General features: G+C 50.1%; 1 protein-coding gene across 2 annotated transcripts in view; it reads right to left on the reverse strand.

Moving 5' to 3' along the window:
* PLXNA4 (plexin A4) overlaps positions 1-12470 on the reverse strand; it is a 362709-nt gene extending 350239 nt beyond the window's left edge. The window contains exon 1 of one of the 2 annotated variants that reach the window (XM_019452774.2): positions 11186-12467. In XM_019452774.2, coding sequence (XP_019308319.1) covers positions 11186-12370 — 1185 coding nt within the window. In that variant the 5' untranslated portion in view covers positions 12371-12467. Of the gene's footprint in view, positions 1-11185 lie in introns of both variants that reach the window. The other variant, XM_053897778.1, reaches the window with a different exon arrangement.
* Positions 12471-18589: the final 6119 nt, after the last annotated feature.

Consider the following 18589-nt stretch of genomic DNA (forward strand, 5'->3'; position numbering starts at 1 on the left):
ACATTGAGTCCTTATTATGGAAAGGTCAGAACTAGGCCAGAGCTCAGTGATCCAAATGTGGTGCTAATGAGGTAAAGGTCACCAGGTCCATCCCCCTGTGGGCCAATTAGCTCAGCTCTAGGACACAGCCTGTTCCATAGCCACAGGCTGCCCCCCTTACCCCGGGCATCGACTGTTTACAAATATCCCAAATTGATCCAAAAGAGGCCGACCAGGTGAGCCAGCAGGGAGGGACAGATACAGCCAACTCTGCCAAACAGGGACCCAGCTGCTCTCGGTCGGCGTGGAAATACAAAGTCAGACCTGGTCCTCCCTTGCTCCGTGGGCAGCTCCTGGTCCAGCAAAGAGAGGAGTCCTTCCATGTGGGAGCACACCAGCTCTCCTGCCCTTCCTGAATGCAAAAGTAGCACTCAACCTCATGCAGAGGAGTTCTGAGCACCCCGGGATCCCCGCCACAGAGCTGGAAGGCCAGGCCATCACACAAGGAGAGAAGGTGCCAGAGACTTGCCCAGGCTCACCCTCTGAAGAGCCTTGTGTTGGGTCATATTCCGTCAAACTTTTGGTATCGTAGGCTATTGGAGCTCCTGTTTCTGTTAGGGGAAACTGAGGCGGTGAGTGAGGACAACACTACTTACTGATCTTCACTTATTAATATGCTTAAGAACGTGTAGGAAGGAACAATTAAATAAAAGCCTAGGTGAGGACCCAACTATATAAAGATGGAAACATTTCATCTGTCCCTGCCCCTTTCCCAGTGGAGACAGACAGACCTGGGCTACAACTAGACAAGGCAACACATGCCCTGCCTCAGTTTTGTACCCAGCGCTGGAGGTACAGCGGGCATGGTGACCAATGACCTGGGGCAGCAGCAGGGTTGTGCAGGAGGGCTGACATCTGGGCTCAGTTCAGAGAGCTCCATCCAGCACAGGGCACGGCCACTCTTCCGCATATCAGCTATTTCAGAAAAGGAAAGTAACTCAAGATCTTAGAATCCAACAGCCTCATTTTGCAGAAGGGGAAATTGAGGCCTATAGCGTCCAACGACAATGCCCCCACCACCGGTGACCTAGTAAGTTGATGGGAAAATGGTACCAGAACTCCAAATCCTCAGTCCAGAGGGACAAAAACTGATCTTATGTAGGGGTTTCCTGCAGGGTTGCTATAGGGTGACCCCAAAGGAACTTATTCCAGGGCCAAAGACTACTCAGGGAAGAGCCCCTGCCTCCACTTCTCCTGTCATGCAGGACATGTGCTCTGCCTTTCTGGGACCCGTGGAAGCAACTAACTCTCCCCTTTGAAGGAGGCCCTTGGCCAGTCATCAGAAAAGGGCTTCCTCCTTTCCTGGGTCTGTTGGTCCCAAAGAAAGTGAGGGCTGAAGTTTTGAAAAGAAATAGAAGTTAGGAAAAAAAGAGGAGCAAAGGCCCATGAGGTCCTTGCTAATGTGGAAAAGAAAAGATCTTTAGATTCCTCATGCTCAGCAGCCCTAAATTCTTCCTGTTAATTACACACACACACACACACACACACACACACACACACACACACACACACACATCCTGAAAGCTGACCATAGCAGACTTCCACTGGAAAGGGGGAATCAGTGAATTACGCATGTGGGATTTCTTTTTAAAGGGAGATATTGATCAGATAAGCTGAAGTAGCTCATGTCTAAATACAGACTCCAGTTGTAAAGCCCTGCAGTATAGGAAGGTAATAATCACCCACTTATTGGGGGCCATAGCTCAAATATGACCACTGACCCCTAAGGTGTTAATAAATGCAATAGCGTCTGATGCCCACAGTGCATCTATCCCTTGAGATGACTCTGACTTGGACAGCAGGCGGAGAAGGTAAGCAAAGAGAATCCTCGGGGAGGTGGGAACATCTTGAGGTGGCTCTGGTAGGTTTTAGATTTACTTATCAGAAAGCTTCTTACTCCATAAAATAGTCCCATGTGCCCGAGTGCTCATTTCTGTGACAAGGAAAAATCCCCCAAGTTGGACTCTGACCCACCGATTCCTTTACAGTTCTGCATAAAATTTCCTTTCTCTTTTCGTTCTAACCTCTCCTCCCCTGAAAGTCTGCCCGCGGCCCATGCTGACCCCATGGGTTGAACTCTCTTGAGAGCCAGAGAAAGCCTTGCAGCAAGTGAAGGCCGGCCCTCTCACCCTGGCTGTGAGCACAGACATCGGAAGCGGAAAGAGGGAATGAGGCCCCATCCACCTCGTTACTAAGTGCGATCTCAGAATGATTCCTGTATTGTCTTTTCCAATGAGATTGTAGGGACAATGAATGTATACGGAGACCGAGAGAGGGGAAGCCAGAAAACCACAGTCACAACAACCTGGTTACACAAAACTGTTACTGAAGGGGCTTCATGAAAAGTATCTCGGGCTTGGAAGGACAACCCAACAAATCACACCAAGGATCCCAAGAGTCAAGTGCCAGATTTCTAAGCATCTAAAAAGGGTGGGTACTAAAATAGAGGACAGAGGTCATCGTGTTTTAGGAGTTATGTGTGTATTTGTGGCTTCCAATGCAAACAACCATGAAAGCACTTAACTATCTATGGATCCATGGGAATGATTTGCTAAAAGCAATGCTCATTTTTGTACTCATTTTAATGTTTCTGCGTGTGCTTGAGATCGTCTGTGCCCAATCGCACCAGGTATCTGAGTGGTCTTTCCCTCATCATCATAATAAGCTATCCTTCTGATAGGAAACTAATGCCAGTATCTCGAGCTGTTTTCCCAGGAGAGAGGCATTAAGCCAAGCACACTCTCTGTAGGCCTTGCTGTAACCAACAGTGAGCTGTAGCAACATACCCCTCCCAGGAATTGCTGAGCACAGCCAGCAAAGAGTAGCTCCAACAAGGGATCGGATCCCGGGGGTTGAACCCATGACCTTCTCCTCATTAGCTCAGCTGCTGAGAGCCCTGGGTTCCATCCTCTGATAAGCACACAGACTCGTGATACCATGGCCAGAGCTATAGTCCAGCCAAGCAAGAGAATCAGGACCCCACTGGCCCAGCTCTGCAGATGGCCACCATGCTGGGGTTAGCCCAGTAGTCCAAACTGGACCTGTGGGAAATACCAGGGAAGGCTTCCTAGCGTTGGGAATGGCACCAAGCACAGCCTTGTTGGGTGCCGCTTCTCTCCATTTGTACCTTAACTTCAGAGGTCCCCGGTGGCTACCTGTCAAGGGCAAAGAAGCTCATCAATCCCACCTTCCCACCCCCTTCCAGAACGCAGCAGACAGCCCCCGCGCCACGAGGGCTGTAATTGGAGCGGGGTGCGCCACAATGATTAAGTTTGTGTGTTTTCTGGCGGGCGCCGGGAAGCAGCGGCCCCGCTGGTCAGGCTGAATTATGGGGTAGGTCATTCCCTTGTTAGTGGGAATAAATTCTATTAGCCCCACTCTTGTTGCCGTGCATCTTCCCCTCTTGCTCCTCGGGCTCGTGAGTGAGTCTGGATAATGTTGCCTGCATGCGGGATAAATTAGCCAAACAAATCCCATTATATTTTGGAACACTGACAGAGACACAGTAATGACACCGAGACCGGGAAAAGATGTGGGCTTTCTTCTCCCGCTGATCCTGTTCCATCTACGTGGACAGCATGGGGGGCCCAATCCACAGGGGAAAAAAGAATGTAAATGGAGAGGCTGAGTGAAAAACTCTCTTAGTTGTCTTTTCCCCTTCTCTCCACTAAGTTTGTTAATGAAAAGAAGCAAGTGCCCTGCACGGAGGTGTGGTCATTCCCCTCTGCCTTGCAAAAGCTGAGGGACACCTGAAGGGAACAGCAGGGAGAGTCTGGTTTGGAATGTAGCCTCTCTTTCAAATGCCTTAACTGAGCATTCATAACATGTGCCAGATGCAGGGGAAGACGAACAGGGTACACACCAGGCCTGGGATATGGAACATGACATCTGGGTTAGGCAGAGCCCAAATCTCTCAAAAGCAGATCCTGGTGAAGAAAAAATACAAGTGTGAAATCCTAGTAATGTCACTAAGTTACTTCCTGTCCCATCGGGTGGTTATTATAACCAAAGGAGAATATACAGGTGGGGCCGTGGAGGTTTTAAGCGTCTTACAAACACAAAGTGTTCTATGACTCTCATTATTTATTAATGTCTACGTATTTCTCTTTCCTTAGGAGTCTCAACACACTTTATGAAAGGGATATTATTTTTCTCACCTCCTTTGTGAAGATGGGACACATAGCTCAAAGCAAAAAGGAAGCTTCATCACCAGCCCAGTGGTATCTCATGAGCGAGGACTGGCTGAGACCCAGAGGTCCAAATTCTCAGAATCCCAGCCAAGACACCACCCTGTGAGGATGACAGGAGTTGAAGGAAAGGCCCAGAATGCAGATGCGGGCCGTGGAGGCTGGCTGGTCTGCGCGCTCACTGAACAAGAGACCCGGATGCCCATTTCGGCTGGGCTACTAACACACCGCATGGGGCACATGTGTGCGCATGTGTGTGCACGTGAGCGAGATCTTGCCGCATTAGCTGCTCCGCGTAGTGTGTGGGCGGAGGGAGAATGTGTCACAGAAGGAGGGGGAAGAGGGCCCCGGGGGACGAGCGCAAGTGAGATAGCAGGACACGGCAGAGAGAGCAGCAGAGACAGGGATGAAGGCCTCCTCAGGTCTCCTGGCAGCTGTCTTTGTTAAAAGTCTGTGTGTGGGACTCCTGGGTCCTGCCACTCTCCCTGCCGACTCGAGAGGTTCCAGAGCATTCTGGGAGGACATGTCCCTTCACCTGGCCCAGCACACCACCCAAGGCTCAGCCACCATCCTGTATCCCAAAGGACCGTGTGTACTTAGCTGGGATATGACTTTGATTGCAAACCCCGTTGGGCAAAAAGAGGAAGGTGGGTGGCCTTCTCACCTGCATGCCTGGAACAGAAGCCATGTCAAGGGGAGGGAGGGAAAACTTGACTCTATAAAGTTTGCAATGTGGCAGTTGCAATATGGCAGATTCCCAAATCCCAAATTTGAAGTCTGGAGTACTGGGTCAAAGGGCCATGAGGGGTGGGTACCGGGACCAATGAGAAAGTAGTGTGATGTGAGCTCTCACTGGGTGAGAGTGTGGTGTGCGGTGAGCATGTCTGATGGGCCAAGTGTGTGTGTGTGTGTGTGTGTGTGTGTGTGTGTGTGTGTGTGTGTGTGAGAGAGAGAGAGAGAGAGAGATAGAGTGGAGCTGAGGAAGGAGGCATGGGGCAGGCAAGAGGAGGAGTTCCTGGTCTGAGCAGGGACTATGTCTGAGCAGCAAGAGAAAGCTGCCTAGCACCATGAACAACAGGATACACCCCATCCAGCCAGAGCGGCACTTCCTGCTGACTGGGAAAAGAAAACACCCTAAGCAGACTAGCAGAAACCAGCACCCGGAGCCTGGGACGGCCTCCTGACCATGCCGGATGCTCACTCGCATGGACTTTCAGGATCCCAGGCGCCAGACGAACCTGAGTAACCATCCAGGCTGGGATGGGAGGCCAGCCCATGTCCAGGGCCGGGGGGTGACTCTGTCTCCTCCCAGGGCTGCCGTGCCTGCAAAACCAATGCATACACAAGTCAAAGCAAGGGCACCTGTGAACGGGGTTCTCCTTCACTATTCCTCACTATCAGACATGAAGCGAAGCTTGGGGTTAAAAATCAAAAGCTCAGTCCCTGTGCCTCTGTGAATGTTGTGGGATGGAGCAGGACTGGCGGGTAAGCCCCGAGTCATAGAGAGGTGTGGTTTAGCAATGGTTCTCAACCAGGGACTTCTGGAAATGTGAGAGGCTTTTCTAGTTCTTGCAGTGAATGAGGGTCCCATTGGCACTCAGTGTTCTAGAGCCTGAGATCCCAGGATCATAAGTGCCCTGCAATGCCCAGACAGTGCCTGCACCATATTGCCCCACACTGGATGCCACTGGCACACCACTGAGCATAAGTGGGGAAAGCACTGGGCTGAGAATTAGGATGTAGGTTCTAGCCCACCAATCATAAGACCTTGAGGGATCTACTTGACTTTTCTGTTCCTCCAGCTCCTCAACTGGAGGGGATGCCTGCCTTTTCTATTATCCTACTGCACTGTTGGGAGAAGAAAAGGAGGTGATGAACCCCTCTGTAAACTGTCAGGCACAAGATGAACTCCTGAGGCAGCCCAGAGGCCACCACTCTCTGTTCCCACTACTGAGGCGTGACCGGTGGGAGGCAATGATTCTGGATAATAGTTTCTGCCCTGAGCACCTACATTTTTGTATTGGAAGGTCACTTGAAGTTCAAGTTTTAAGGGGAAGATTAAAAAGCTGATTTTTGCCCCATATGGCCTTATCAGTACTAAAGCTGACATTGCCTGACTCCTATGTCCACTTCTCAATTGGCTCCAAACTCAGGGAAGACTTAGTGGCATGAGTAATGACCTGTCCCATGACCACAGCCATTGTTCCCATCACACAGGCCATAATCACCTACTGGGGCGCAGCTCCCTCCTGGGATCCTGGGCCCCTGGAGACCGATGTCGTTTCATGATTGGCACCCACCAGGAGGGAGCACGTAGCCAAGGGCCTGACAAATGTTTCATCGATTCATTAATTAATTCGAAGGTGGAAGGGCTAGTGTTCCATGAGGTTACCCTAGAAGGCTGAAGAAAGGTTGAGGAGGCATAGATAGCTTGCTTGGGGGATCTGGGAGGCCAGGCCACTCGGCCCATGTGAACACAAGAGCTTTGGCCCACAACAGCACACTCCCCAGCCTCGTTGCCCCACTCTGGGTCAGGAGTGTCAGGGCTCCCAGGAAAGGGCTGGGAACTGTCACCTTGGCCTGCTTAGGGCCATGGCACATGACAGAAGCCAAAGACAATGGGCTTCTCATGCCAGTCATCTTGTGCTCTGTAGACAGAGGGGTTGGGGAGCCTGGGTGACATGACAGCCTTCAAAAGGGAGAGACAGAGACCATCCCGTGCTGAGTAGCAGAAACAGAGATTACATCATTAGCATTAACCCTCCTGAACGCTCAGAAGCAAAGGGACTCAGGTCGGTCTTCAGTCTGCTGAGTCCCAAGATAGAATGGGACCCCCAGCTGATGCCTCTAGGACCCTCCTTCTGCCTGTGCCCTCCTGAGACCTGTAAAGCAATTTTCAGACAACAGACCATTTGTTCTTGGATACCTCTTTCCATTCAGGCTGGGAAAGCCAGGACACAGGAAAAGAATGGCCTAGAAGGCAAAGGGGGAAGCTGCTTCCATCTCCCACAAGCACCAGAAAACACCTGGGCTGCTTCGCCAGCCTCTACACCCAACACCCACTCAGAGATTCGTGTTTGTGACATGCATTTACATCCCCGTGAGGAGGCCACTCCGAGCCTGCCAGCCCTTATCTCTGATGTGGACTCCGCCACCCTTCCCTGATTCACCTGGAATAAAATCAAAACAGTGCGGAGCTCTCTGGGGACCTGCAGACTGAGAACCCTCCTCACATACAACCCTTCCCCCTCTGCTCACCAGGCTGTGGCCCACCACGAATGCCCCGTGGAATGGCAGGCTGAGTCACACAGATGTCTTCTTCCCACTCTACCTGGTCTTCCCTGCACACAGGCAAAATACCAGCTGGCACATAATAAGGGGGCCAGAGGCCCCAGGGCTTATATTGCTTCCTGCTCTGAGTTCGGGAGGCCTGAGTTCAGGGGAAGGAATGTGGATCCCAAGAAATGGGAAGGGCCGGAAAACCCTGAAGAATACCATGGGATGAGTGGTCTACCTTAGGGAATTAGGAAAACAGGAACACAATAAAAATGAGTCCCTGGTCAAGAGGTACAAACTTCCAGCTATAAAATAAATAAGTCCTGGGGATGTAATGTGCTGCATGATTGACTATAGTTGATATGCTGCATTGTATATTTGAAAGTGGCTGAGAGAATAGATCTTAAAAGGTGTCACCACAAGAAAAAAAAAACATGTGACTGTGTGTAGATAACTGGACGTCGTGTGGCAATCACTTTGTAATACATACAAATACTCAATTGTCATGTTGTACATCTGAAACCAACATGATGTTGTATGTCAATTATGTCTCAATTGAAAAAAATGAACCACTAATCATACCTTTTCAAGCTCTATGGATTGTAATTACGATGAAGCTAAGGGAATCCCTTAGCCTACAAACCACAAGTCTTAAAAGTCAATCTCTTGGGCCTTCGCTTCCCTCCACTGTGGTCTTACAAAGGGCAGGCTGCAGGACTGAGGCCATCCGAGATTCCATCCCACCTCACAGGCCTCAAGGGAATCTTGGACTCACAGGCAAAAGAGAACTCTAGATGCATCCAGTCCATCATTGCCTCAAGGCAGGAAAGGGAGAGAGGAAAGGAACCCAACAGCCACATGAACGGGTGGAGGACAAGCTGGGTTTGCAAGTGGTGTGCCCACGACCACTCCTCCCTGGGGAGGCCCAGGAGCCTGGCCTGGCTGATGGCACGGGGCGCATGTGTGGTCTGAGCTGGGGCCAAATGAATTGTAGCCGAGCACCTGAGGACTGGAGCAAAGTAATCCGAGCGTCGGCCGAATCAAAGGAAACTGATACTTGACATTACAAGCTGGTGTGGCCTTTTATACTGGCTGGGGAGACAGCCCAGCCTGGTGTGGAGTTTCTGGCCTCCTCCTTTCTGCTCTCAGCCCTGAACTTGCCTCGAACTTGAAAGGGCTAATTAAAGCCCAAAGAAAAATCAAAAGCTTGTTATCTGGCTCCATGACTCCCAGCCCTGGCATTAGCCTGTCTTGCAAAGCTGTCGTCCCTCTGTTCTCTCCAAGGCCACCATGCGGTCTCAGGACCCGCAGCTCTGCAGACTCCCATGATGAACTTTGCTTTTTGTATTGTGGCAGGGAGCAAGGGCGGGGCAAACACCTGCCCATCGGCAGCCAGGCTGATCCCTGCAGCTGAGTCTACTCCCAAAAGCATCACCCAAAAAGACAGAATCTGAGCCAGTTTTCTACAGAAAAGCATCTATGGAAAAAATAGCCAACCCATCTGATCTCAAAAGAACTAGATGTTTGGTAAGCACACCGCATAGACTTGCACTTTCAAACATAGGGTGTGCATACTTGTGTGCATGCTCGTGGGGGTACTTATTGTACGTGTGCACACATGCATGTGTAGGTGTGCATGTGTGTGCATACATGTGTGCAAGTGTGATTTTCCTCAAGAGGCAAAGGAAATTTTCCTCGAGTGCTGTGTCTGCCATTCCTTCCCAAACTATGTGACTTTGGGCAATTCATTCACCTTGTTGGGCCTCGGAATGAAGGTACAGATCAGAGGGTCTCTAAGGGCCTTCCTTCTCCACGCCGGCTCCCTACTGCGTCTTCCCAGGGAGCTGTGCTTGAGGCTGTAATATATGTACATACAGTACAGCACCTGGCCTTTATAGCCTGCATTTGGGAGAAGTCCATGGCCCCCAGGTCATAAACCTGTCTTGTTTCATTGACTCTATTGAGTGAATCCGCCATTGCCCTAAACCAAAGGCTCCCAAAGATATGCCACCCACTAAGGCTCAGCAGGTACAGTGGAGTCCCCTCCACTCTCTGGCCTGGCTAAGATTGTCAACTTGTTGCTTCCTTCTCTGGCCTCTCTCATTTCCTTTGTGACACTAGGCTTCTCAGGTTATCTGAAATAAATGGCATCTTTTAGTTTCAGCCCAACTACCTAGAAAACTCACCAGTGGAAAACAGCATGAGCCTAAATGTTAGGGCACCAAAGGCAAACCTTGCCAAGTCCCTTCCTTCTTCTCCATCTCCCCAACCCCTACCTCAAAGTCCCAGAGCCCACAAGAACAGCCCCTCCCCCCACAAGCTGCCTGGGTGCCAGCACCCTCTGAGATGGGTTTGGCAAGTAGCCATATTTCATGAAGGGAAACTTAGACTTTTTAAATCAATCAAAATACATTTCACTAATGTGGAATTCCACCAAAGTTGGGCTAGCAGTCAAGAATCACATCCGTGCAAACATGTTCCACCTGTGTGTGAATTCTCCTTTCTTCTCTCTAGGATAGACTTTTCTCAAACTAGGTTTTTAAGTGAATGAAAAAAAAAAAAAAAAGGAGGAAGGAGAGGGACACAGGGCATAGAAGATGCTCATAAATCAGACTTCTAAGTCACTGGAACAATGAGAAAAAACTGGACCATTTTAAAGATGAACAGATGTGAAGCCATAGCAAGCTGGATCACGAGTGAGTTAGGTTGGGAGAGGCAGGAGGGTGGGTCACCTGTTGCATGAGTCCCTGGGAAGGTCTTCTAAACCAGCCCTTCATTCTCCCCTTTTTCTGGTTTCCTTCAGCACTTCTGTCACTCAGTAGGGTTCCGAGGCTGCTTGCCATATCTCTTCCACGGAACAGTGCACACAGAAGATGCTTAATACATGCAGTTTTTTTAAGTTTATTTATTTTGAGAGAGAGAGTGAGCAAGGGAAGGGCAGAGAGAGAGAGAGAATCCCAAACAGGCTCTGCACTGTCAGCATGGAGCCTGACATGGGGCTCGATCTCACAAACCATGAGATCATGGCCTGAGCCAAAACCAAGAGTCAGAGACTTAATCGACTGAGCCATCCAGGTGCCCCATAAATGCAGTTTTCTCAGCAAGCTCTGTTTTCACCTCTGTGTTCCCTGGACTCCCACCATACCACTGCTCTCATTTAGCCATTTCCTAAGGATCCTCGAGGGACAAAAACGTGATGCTCCTGAAGCCCTAGATCTATCCCAAGTATAGAATGGCTGGCTCCATTACTCCCAGTAATGGTTTTATTCTAAGTTCCCAAGAAAGTGATTTTTGGCATGGTCAGTAAGAAAGATGGATATGTGTCTTATACCACAGGACATAATAATCTTGTCTTAACAATGCCTGGTGTATGTGACATCTGTATGACACAATCCCCACCTATTTCTAGCATGCCCTCCTAGAGCCATGCCATGAGCTAATACAGAATAGAGAAAAGCATCAAATAGGAAATCTACCTTGCAGCTCTAGCTCCAGCTCTCATAAGCTCAGCGCCATAGCCATAGCATGTTGGAGCTGGTGCTGATCTGAGTCCAGTGAGACCCAGAGATGTATTTGTCCCATTGGCAAAATGGGATGGGTGATTCACATCCCATGGAAACCACAGGCTAGTGTCCCCCTGCCACGCCACGCCATCCCAGCCCGCAGGCTCTCCCCTGACTCACCGCACTGCTGCAGGGAATGTCCTTCACCTTAAGCCAGGCCAGGTCCAGCGTGCCCTCGCCCCGATAGCAGGACTGCAGTCGCTCCTTAATGCGATCGTTGATCTGCTTCAAGATGAAGATGCACAGGGCCGACTCATCCAGGGATTTCATTTTCCGTTTCTGGCCCTTGGAGAAGACAGTGAACAGGAGGTCGTCCTCCGGACGGACTCCGAGGGTCCGGGCGAGCACAGCCCCGGCTTTGGACAGGTAGGCGGCCTGCAGCAAGCGGTACTCCACCCCGCCGCGCTCACAGCCAATGGGCACCTCCACGTAGGAGTTGAAGGCGGTGTCCTCCTTGCAAAGCCTCACAAGCTTGGATGTATAGACCTGCTCCTTTGTGGTGGAGCCTGGTGGAGACACCATCTCAGGCTGAAGCGTCAAAAAGTAGACAAAATTGCCACTGCTGAAGCCATAGACATAGTAGATATCAAAGTCAGGGATGACAGTGAAGGTGTCTGAAGGGATCTTAATCATCGAGGCCACAAACTCATCGTGGAAGACGTAAGCGAACATGCCGTCCGCCTCTGAGTTCTTGGTCAGCTTCCGGCTGGAGATGGTAGGGAAGTACTCTGGCTTCCCATCCACTGCTGTGGCGATGAAGAGCTTGTCATCTAGGTTGCTGTAGGAGACGATCACTCCAAAGACAGAGCCGCTCTCGTTGACTCCAGACAGGTAGTGTTCCTTTTTGTGAAAAGGCTCCCCCAGCTTGAAGAGGTCTTCCAGCCTGAGAAGCTTGCAGATGCCTTGATACAGGCTCCCACAGGCAATCAGCCTATTCTCCTTGTAGTCTATCAGGAGCATCTTGTTGACATTGTTGGTGGTCGTCAGGGGCTCATTGCACGTCTGGACGATGCGGGGTGGGTAACACTTGGGGTTGTCCTCATCTGGCCCTGTCTGGTGGGTCACCAAGACCTTCAGGTCACTGGAGAGCTTGTAGATCCGGTTGACGGCCCCCAAATAAATGTGCCCTGTCCTCTCGTCCACCACCAAGTGATTAAAACCCTCAGCTGGCTCCCCGCGGAACGTAACAAAAGACCGCTTCTGGGACACTGGGGGTGGCTGCCGGGGGAGCAGAGTGGAGGAGCCCATCCCCACCATCAGGAGATGGGAGAGCAGGCAAGTCCAATTCCACGGCATGGCTTTCATTTCAGAAACGGGTCCTCGCGGCACGGTAGCACTTGGCACAGGGGCCTCCTCGGAGGGCCAGGACTCAGGAGTGGAGGCTCCTGTGGGGGAAAGGAAGGATGTGATACTGGGTAATAATGGCACAGGGCTTGTGTGGCTGGCCCCTCGAAGCCCTCTGCACATGCTGAGACCAAGAACTGCACTGGAAAAGCTGGAGGCTATGGGACTCGGCCCCCATGCATGTGTGGGTCACCCAGGTCTGGGTGACAGCAGGGCCGGGAGGGCAACTTCAACAATAACAACAATGCTAATAATAATGATAATAGCGATGATGATGACGATGAAGCACGGCCATTGGCTATCTAGCGCCTGGCTTCATAGCAGTCACTGTCCAGCACCTTCCAGAGACTATCTCATTTCATCTTACAAACCCTTCAGAGTTGGGTATCTTCTACCTTCCCCTCCAGATCCATTCCCCACCCTTCTCTGTGCCTCGGAGGCTAGCCTGTATGGATGCTATATCTGTGGGCTGCCTGCCCACAGGCCTGGTTAGGTACAGCCAGATGGGAGCATCAGCAGAAGGCTGGCAGGAGGGGGAGGGGACAGGGGATGGGGCTGGGCCTCCATGCTCACCCACAGGTCTCAGTGGCTCCAGGCGTGCCTCTCCACACTGCCTCTCTGTCTCCAGGTGCTGTGAACCACCTCCTGCCTGACCCCACTTGGTCCTAGAGGAGGTAACGGGCCTCACTCTTCCTACCCCCAAATACTGCTCTGCTCTTAGGGAGCCATACCTTTGTGAAGAGCTCCCATATTGACCTTTGCACAAACAACTGAATTTGCACGCACTATCTCCTACTGGGACCCTGATTCGTAGTCCCCTTGAAGTAAGTAGTACCTTTATCCCCATGTTGCAGCTTAGGGAAGTTATAAAACTTGCATAGCTATAAGCAGAAGTGGATTCAAACCTGGGTGTGCAAGTCTACAGCGGGTTCTCATTTTTAATTTTTTTAAGTTTATTTATTTTGACAGAGACAGAGACAGCATGAGCGGGGGAGGGGCAGAGAGAGAGGGAGAGAGAATCAAGCAGACTCGGCACTGTCAGCACAGAGCCTGACACGGAGCTCAAACTCACAAAATCGTGAGATCGTGAGCTGAGCTGAAGTCAGACGCTTAACCAACTGAGCCACCCAGGCACCCCCAGTGGATTCTCATTCTTAACTGCTAATCCGTCTCAGTTTACCCCAACCTGGAACAGATGGGGAGGTGCACCAGCTACTGTTTATATGCAGCAGAATAGTCCAAACAACCCTTTATTGGGGTCCATTGGTCACAGCCCCAGTCTTCTAGGTCTACACCTATGCCGCGGACACTTCTCCTTCGCACCTCCCCACTGCCAGATAGTGCATGAGGCCAAAACTTTAAAACCACATCCTGGATCCCTTTGCACCACGACAGCAACCAGGTCCTCCGGGTACACTGCCCGGCTCTGAGCCCTGATGTCATTTTAATGAGGCAGATCTTGGCTGCCTCCCATATTGGGGCCTCCTCTGAGAGGTTTTCATTAAAAGGAGAGAACAAATGGTTTAAGAAGTGGCCCAATAAATAAATAAATAACTCCCCATGGAACAAAATAGCTCTTGGTCCTAATGGTCTTATTCATTTCTATTCAAGAGGACGGCTTCATATTTCTTCCAGTTTGAGAGAAAACAGGGCAGGAATGGCCTGCATCTTACTTGGGGGCATCTCAGCTTTGTGGAATTTCTCTCACCCAAATCCTCAATAATGGAGCAGTGGGAAGAGGTAGACCAGGAAGCAAGAGAACACCCCACAGGGAGAGTGCGAGGTTACACAAAGACCAAGAGAAGAAAGAAGAAAGCAAAGACATGACGTCGTCAGCTAAGATCCCAACCAAAGCCACACAGCTTCTCGAGTGAACATCAGAGAGGAGAATGGTTTGCACACCCACAGCCCAAAACAGTCCTGTGAGTCCAGTACCTTCATTCACACCCCCACGTGGGAAATGTCTGCTCAGGGCACACACAGAATTTGCAAAATGCTGCAGGATCCAAGGACAGCTGAGGCTGGGGTCAGGTCCCAGTAGATGCCACCAGAATCTAACTTATTCAGATAGTGAAAGGTTATGTGACGGCAGCTCCCATGAGGAACGCTGACTTCTACCTTGGGGTAAGAGAGCAAGGACAAGGCTGTGGGATGGCATCTGGGCCTGGCCATGAACTAAGGGAGGACATGTGGGGCCAGAAGAGAAGGGGAGGGGTCAGTGTAGCAAAAGTCTGAACATATCAGATGGCATATTCACCAGGGAATGTTTGTCTGGAGAACAGGGTCAGGTAGGAGATAGGGCTAAAAGAAGAGCCCCAAGCCTTGTCAGGACATCCCTGTGAGGGGGAGACAAAACTTCATGGTATTGAGGAGAGAAACTTAAAGGAAGAGAGCACATGCTCCCAGAAAAGGGTCCCATGCTTCAATTTAGCCTCTGCAGAAGGACTTGACTTTGGGGTTGAGGGCTGTGGGCTCCGTGGGGGCAAGGAGGCCCACCGAGTTCACTGGTGAGTCCAGAGTGCCGGGCTCATGCCCGACGTCCAGCGGAAACTCAAGACTTATTTTCTGACCGGCAGAGAGAGGGGCTGGAAGCCAGGAGGAATGTCAGTATGTGTGGGTCATACGCCGCACCCAGGCCCCATGCACATGCTTGCACACTGACTACCTCACCCAATCAGTACAGCTGTCTGCTCTGCTTGGGGTTGTTCCATCTGCTTTTCAGATGAGGAAACTTGGGGTCTGCAAGGGCATGGGGCTAATAAATGGCAGAGTTGGGGCTGAAACCCAGGTTTGCACCCCTACAAAACCCATACTGTTCCTAGAGACACACAATTCCAGAGTCCAGAATATAGAGCACTTGGAAGCCCTTTCTAATCCATGTAAAGTCCCCAGACAGAAAAGCCCCAGGACATCACCCAGGAACACCTCCCCACCTGCTCTGTAGGAGGAAGCTTAGCCCCTGGGACCCACAGGGCATAACCTGGCAGATAACATCCATCAGGCGGGCACCACTATTCACCTCTAAAAAGTGATAATGACAGAAAGTGCCTGGCACAGGGCCTTTGGCCTGGCACACGGTATTTTACTTATTAAATGATAGTTGTTCTTCTTGTCGACAAGACGAAATGAGATGAAAAGGGTTAGGATTATGATAACGAGATAGTACGTGATGGCACCATCTCAGTTAGAGTGATGAGGACTCAGGATGGTTCATCTTGAACTGCCTGTGCAAATCCAAACATCAGAGAAGAATCTAGAAGCTTTTCATTTGAAAGAGATAATCCAGTTTAATGATTTCCGATCCCCGATTTTAAAGACAAGGAAGCTGCGATCCAGAGAGGTGAGGTGATTTGTAGAAGGTCATGTAGTGAGTTGAAGGTGGGGATGGCATTGAGCTCAGGTCTCCAGACTCCCAGCCCAGTGCTCTTTCTACCACCTGCAGCCTGTCTTCCAGCTTTGTCTGAACCCACCTCAGCACCTGCTCCCTGGCCTTTGTCTTGGGTGCCATATGCCCGGCTAACACAGCTCTCAGAACATTACCGGCAACAATGAAATTCCAGCAAGGCTGGTAATCCTCACTCCAGACAGGCAGGTGCCAGTCAGGACTCGGCCACCAACTCTCTGGAGGGAACTTTCAGCAGTTCCCATATTGGAACCTGCCAGGAACCAGGGAAGTGTGCCTGCCACACCCCCTGCCTTACTGTACACACTCATGGGCCCACACGCCAATCAACAGTTCTCTAGTTTGCGAGAAGCGAGGCAAGGAAGCCTGTAATTATGAATTTACTGAGCAGAAAGGTGCCAGGGCTCTCTCTCCATCTTCTATTAGACACTGAAATGAGACACAGTTATGCATCTCAAACACTTATCACCCTCATCTAGGGATAGTGAAATTACTGTGCCTGGAGAGAGGGGAACCCACAGAAAACAATAACATATGATGGGAATAACCAGCCTCCCTTTTTACACACCACGAAAGGACTGATTAGAAAACAAGTAACAGGGAAGTGGAAGAGAGAAGGAACAAGCAAGGGTGCGGGCTCTGGCTTGCCTCACTGGAGACCGTGCTGGGCACCACCACTGCAGGGGTGACCCAAACACAGGGCACCCCCCAAGCTCCAGACCCACAAGTGGGCAGAGCTGCCAGTCCCCTGCTCCCTAGGACTGCCTGAGGCTGCTCTGTCTCCAGGGTGGCTCCATTCCAGGACATCTGTCCTCATAAGTGGTGACCCAACCTAGGAACCCCTGCCCCCAGTGGCACGTCCTACCCACATCATTTCTCTCTCGGTCATCAATTAGCTGCTTTTCAAAGTATTGGAGGGAGCATTCATCCCAACTCTGATTCTTAAAGGCAAGTGATGTGACTGGGTCACCCCAAGATCACCCCAAAGACCTCACTGAACCAGCAGAATGGGTAATGAGTGGAAAGCTGGGGAACAAAAAGGCTCTGGATCAGACCCAAACACACTGCACATTTCCCTTCTTTGAAATCAGATTTTAATTCTGAGTGATCTCAGGGGAGATGGGACTCATTTTTAGAAGCTGATCATCATTTTGATTAAAGAAATTGGGGCTGTCTTTGTTTTATGTGGCAAGTGTTGAAGGGCTCAAACTAATTTTCATGAAATAGCACCCTCCTCTCAGATTCCTGAGTAGAAGAGAGGAAAGTTATTACAGACTAGTTTAAAATAGCAATTACTTCACGAAATTACTTTAGAGTTTACAAAATGTTTTCATATACATTACCTTGTTCTGGATTTATTGTTCACTGTTAGGTAGAAGAGGTATTTGTAAGTCTGCCTCCTTTATAAATAAGGAAACTGAGGCATGAGCAGATACAAGTCAGGTCTGGGCTGAGGCAACACAAAGTCATGCTGGGGTTTGGAAAGCTCTTCAGTTGTCCACAGGACCTTTGCAATGGGATAACAGAACATTCTGAAGACATATTCTAGGATGATGTTTCAAAAGACCATCTCTATAACATACCGTGAACCCAGAAACCAATTGAGTGAGTCACACGAGCTTTTTTATGAAATAAAGTAGAAGAGAAAAATAAGACTATGCCACTTTTAGGAAGGGTAACCACTATTTAGTGAGACTCTTGTTTCAGCCATATATATGTATGCATTGAATGTGATGTGAATGTATTTCTTCCTGTTAGTCACTGAGATGGTTAATTTTATAGGTCAACTTGGCTGGGCTACGGTACCCAGGTACACAGGAAAACATTATTCTGGATGTCTCTGTGAGGATGTTTTCAGATGAAATTAATATTTAAAAAAATTTTAATGTTTATTTATTTTTGAGAGACAGACAGAGAGCAAACGGGGGAGGGGCAGAGAGAGGGAGACACAGAATCCAAAGCAGACTCCAGGCTCCAGCTGTCATCACAGAGCCCAATTCCAGGCTTGAAACTCACGAACTGTGAGATCATGACCTGAGCTGAAGCCAGATGCCTAACCGACTGAGCCACCCAGGCGTCCCTGTTGATGAAATTAATATTTAAATCAGTGGACTTGTGTGATACACACTCCCCCCTATAAAGTGGGCATCTATTTAGTTGAAGACTGGCCTCTCTGAGCAAGAGGGAATTCTGCCAGCAGATAGCGTTTGGCTTTCTGCTGAGTCTCTAGTCTGTGGGCTTATGTGGCTCTCCTCTGTGTCTCCAGTTTGCAGGCCTACCCCTGTAGATTTTAGACTTGGAGACTCTATAATTGTAGGATTCCTTAAAATCTCTCTCTCTCTCTCTCTCTACACACACACACACACACACACACACACACACACACACACATACATGCACACAGATTCTGTTTCTTTGAAGAACCCTGACTAATGCAGTCATGATCAAAAAGAGTTTTGAAAGACACCATTAGAGATAGTGGATATCTGTTATTTTGCTCCTATTCACTTACCCCCTAGGGACCCACCTCTTCACCCTCTTTCAGCTTCTGAAAGACCAAAAGCTTCTGGGGGAGTGGTCACCACCCCTGGTTCAAGGGGGAACACATGACTTGGGCCCAAGCCAATCAGCACAGAGCTGCTGGCAGGGGGCAGGGCAGGGCAGGGCAGGGAGTCTCAGTGATTGGTTCAGGCATGGCTACCTGGTCCGATCAGAATCTCTGAGAGATCACAGACTGAGGGAAAAGTTCTAGGTCTCCATGGATGTGATCTTGGAGA

Source organism: Panthera pardus, unplaced genomic scaffold (genome assembly GCF_024362965.1).
Source record: "Panthera pardus isolate Hobbes unplaced genomic scaffold, ASM2436296v1 HiC_scaffold_8, whole genome shotgun sequence".
Classification (NCBI taxonomy): domain Eukaryota; kingdom Metazoa; phylum Chordata; class Mammalia; order Carnivora; family Felidae; genus Panthera; species Panthera pardus.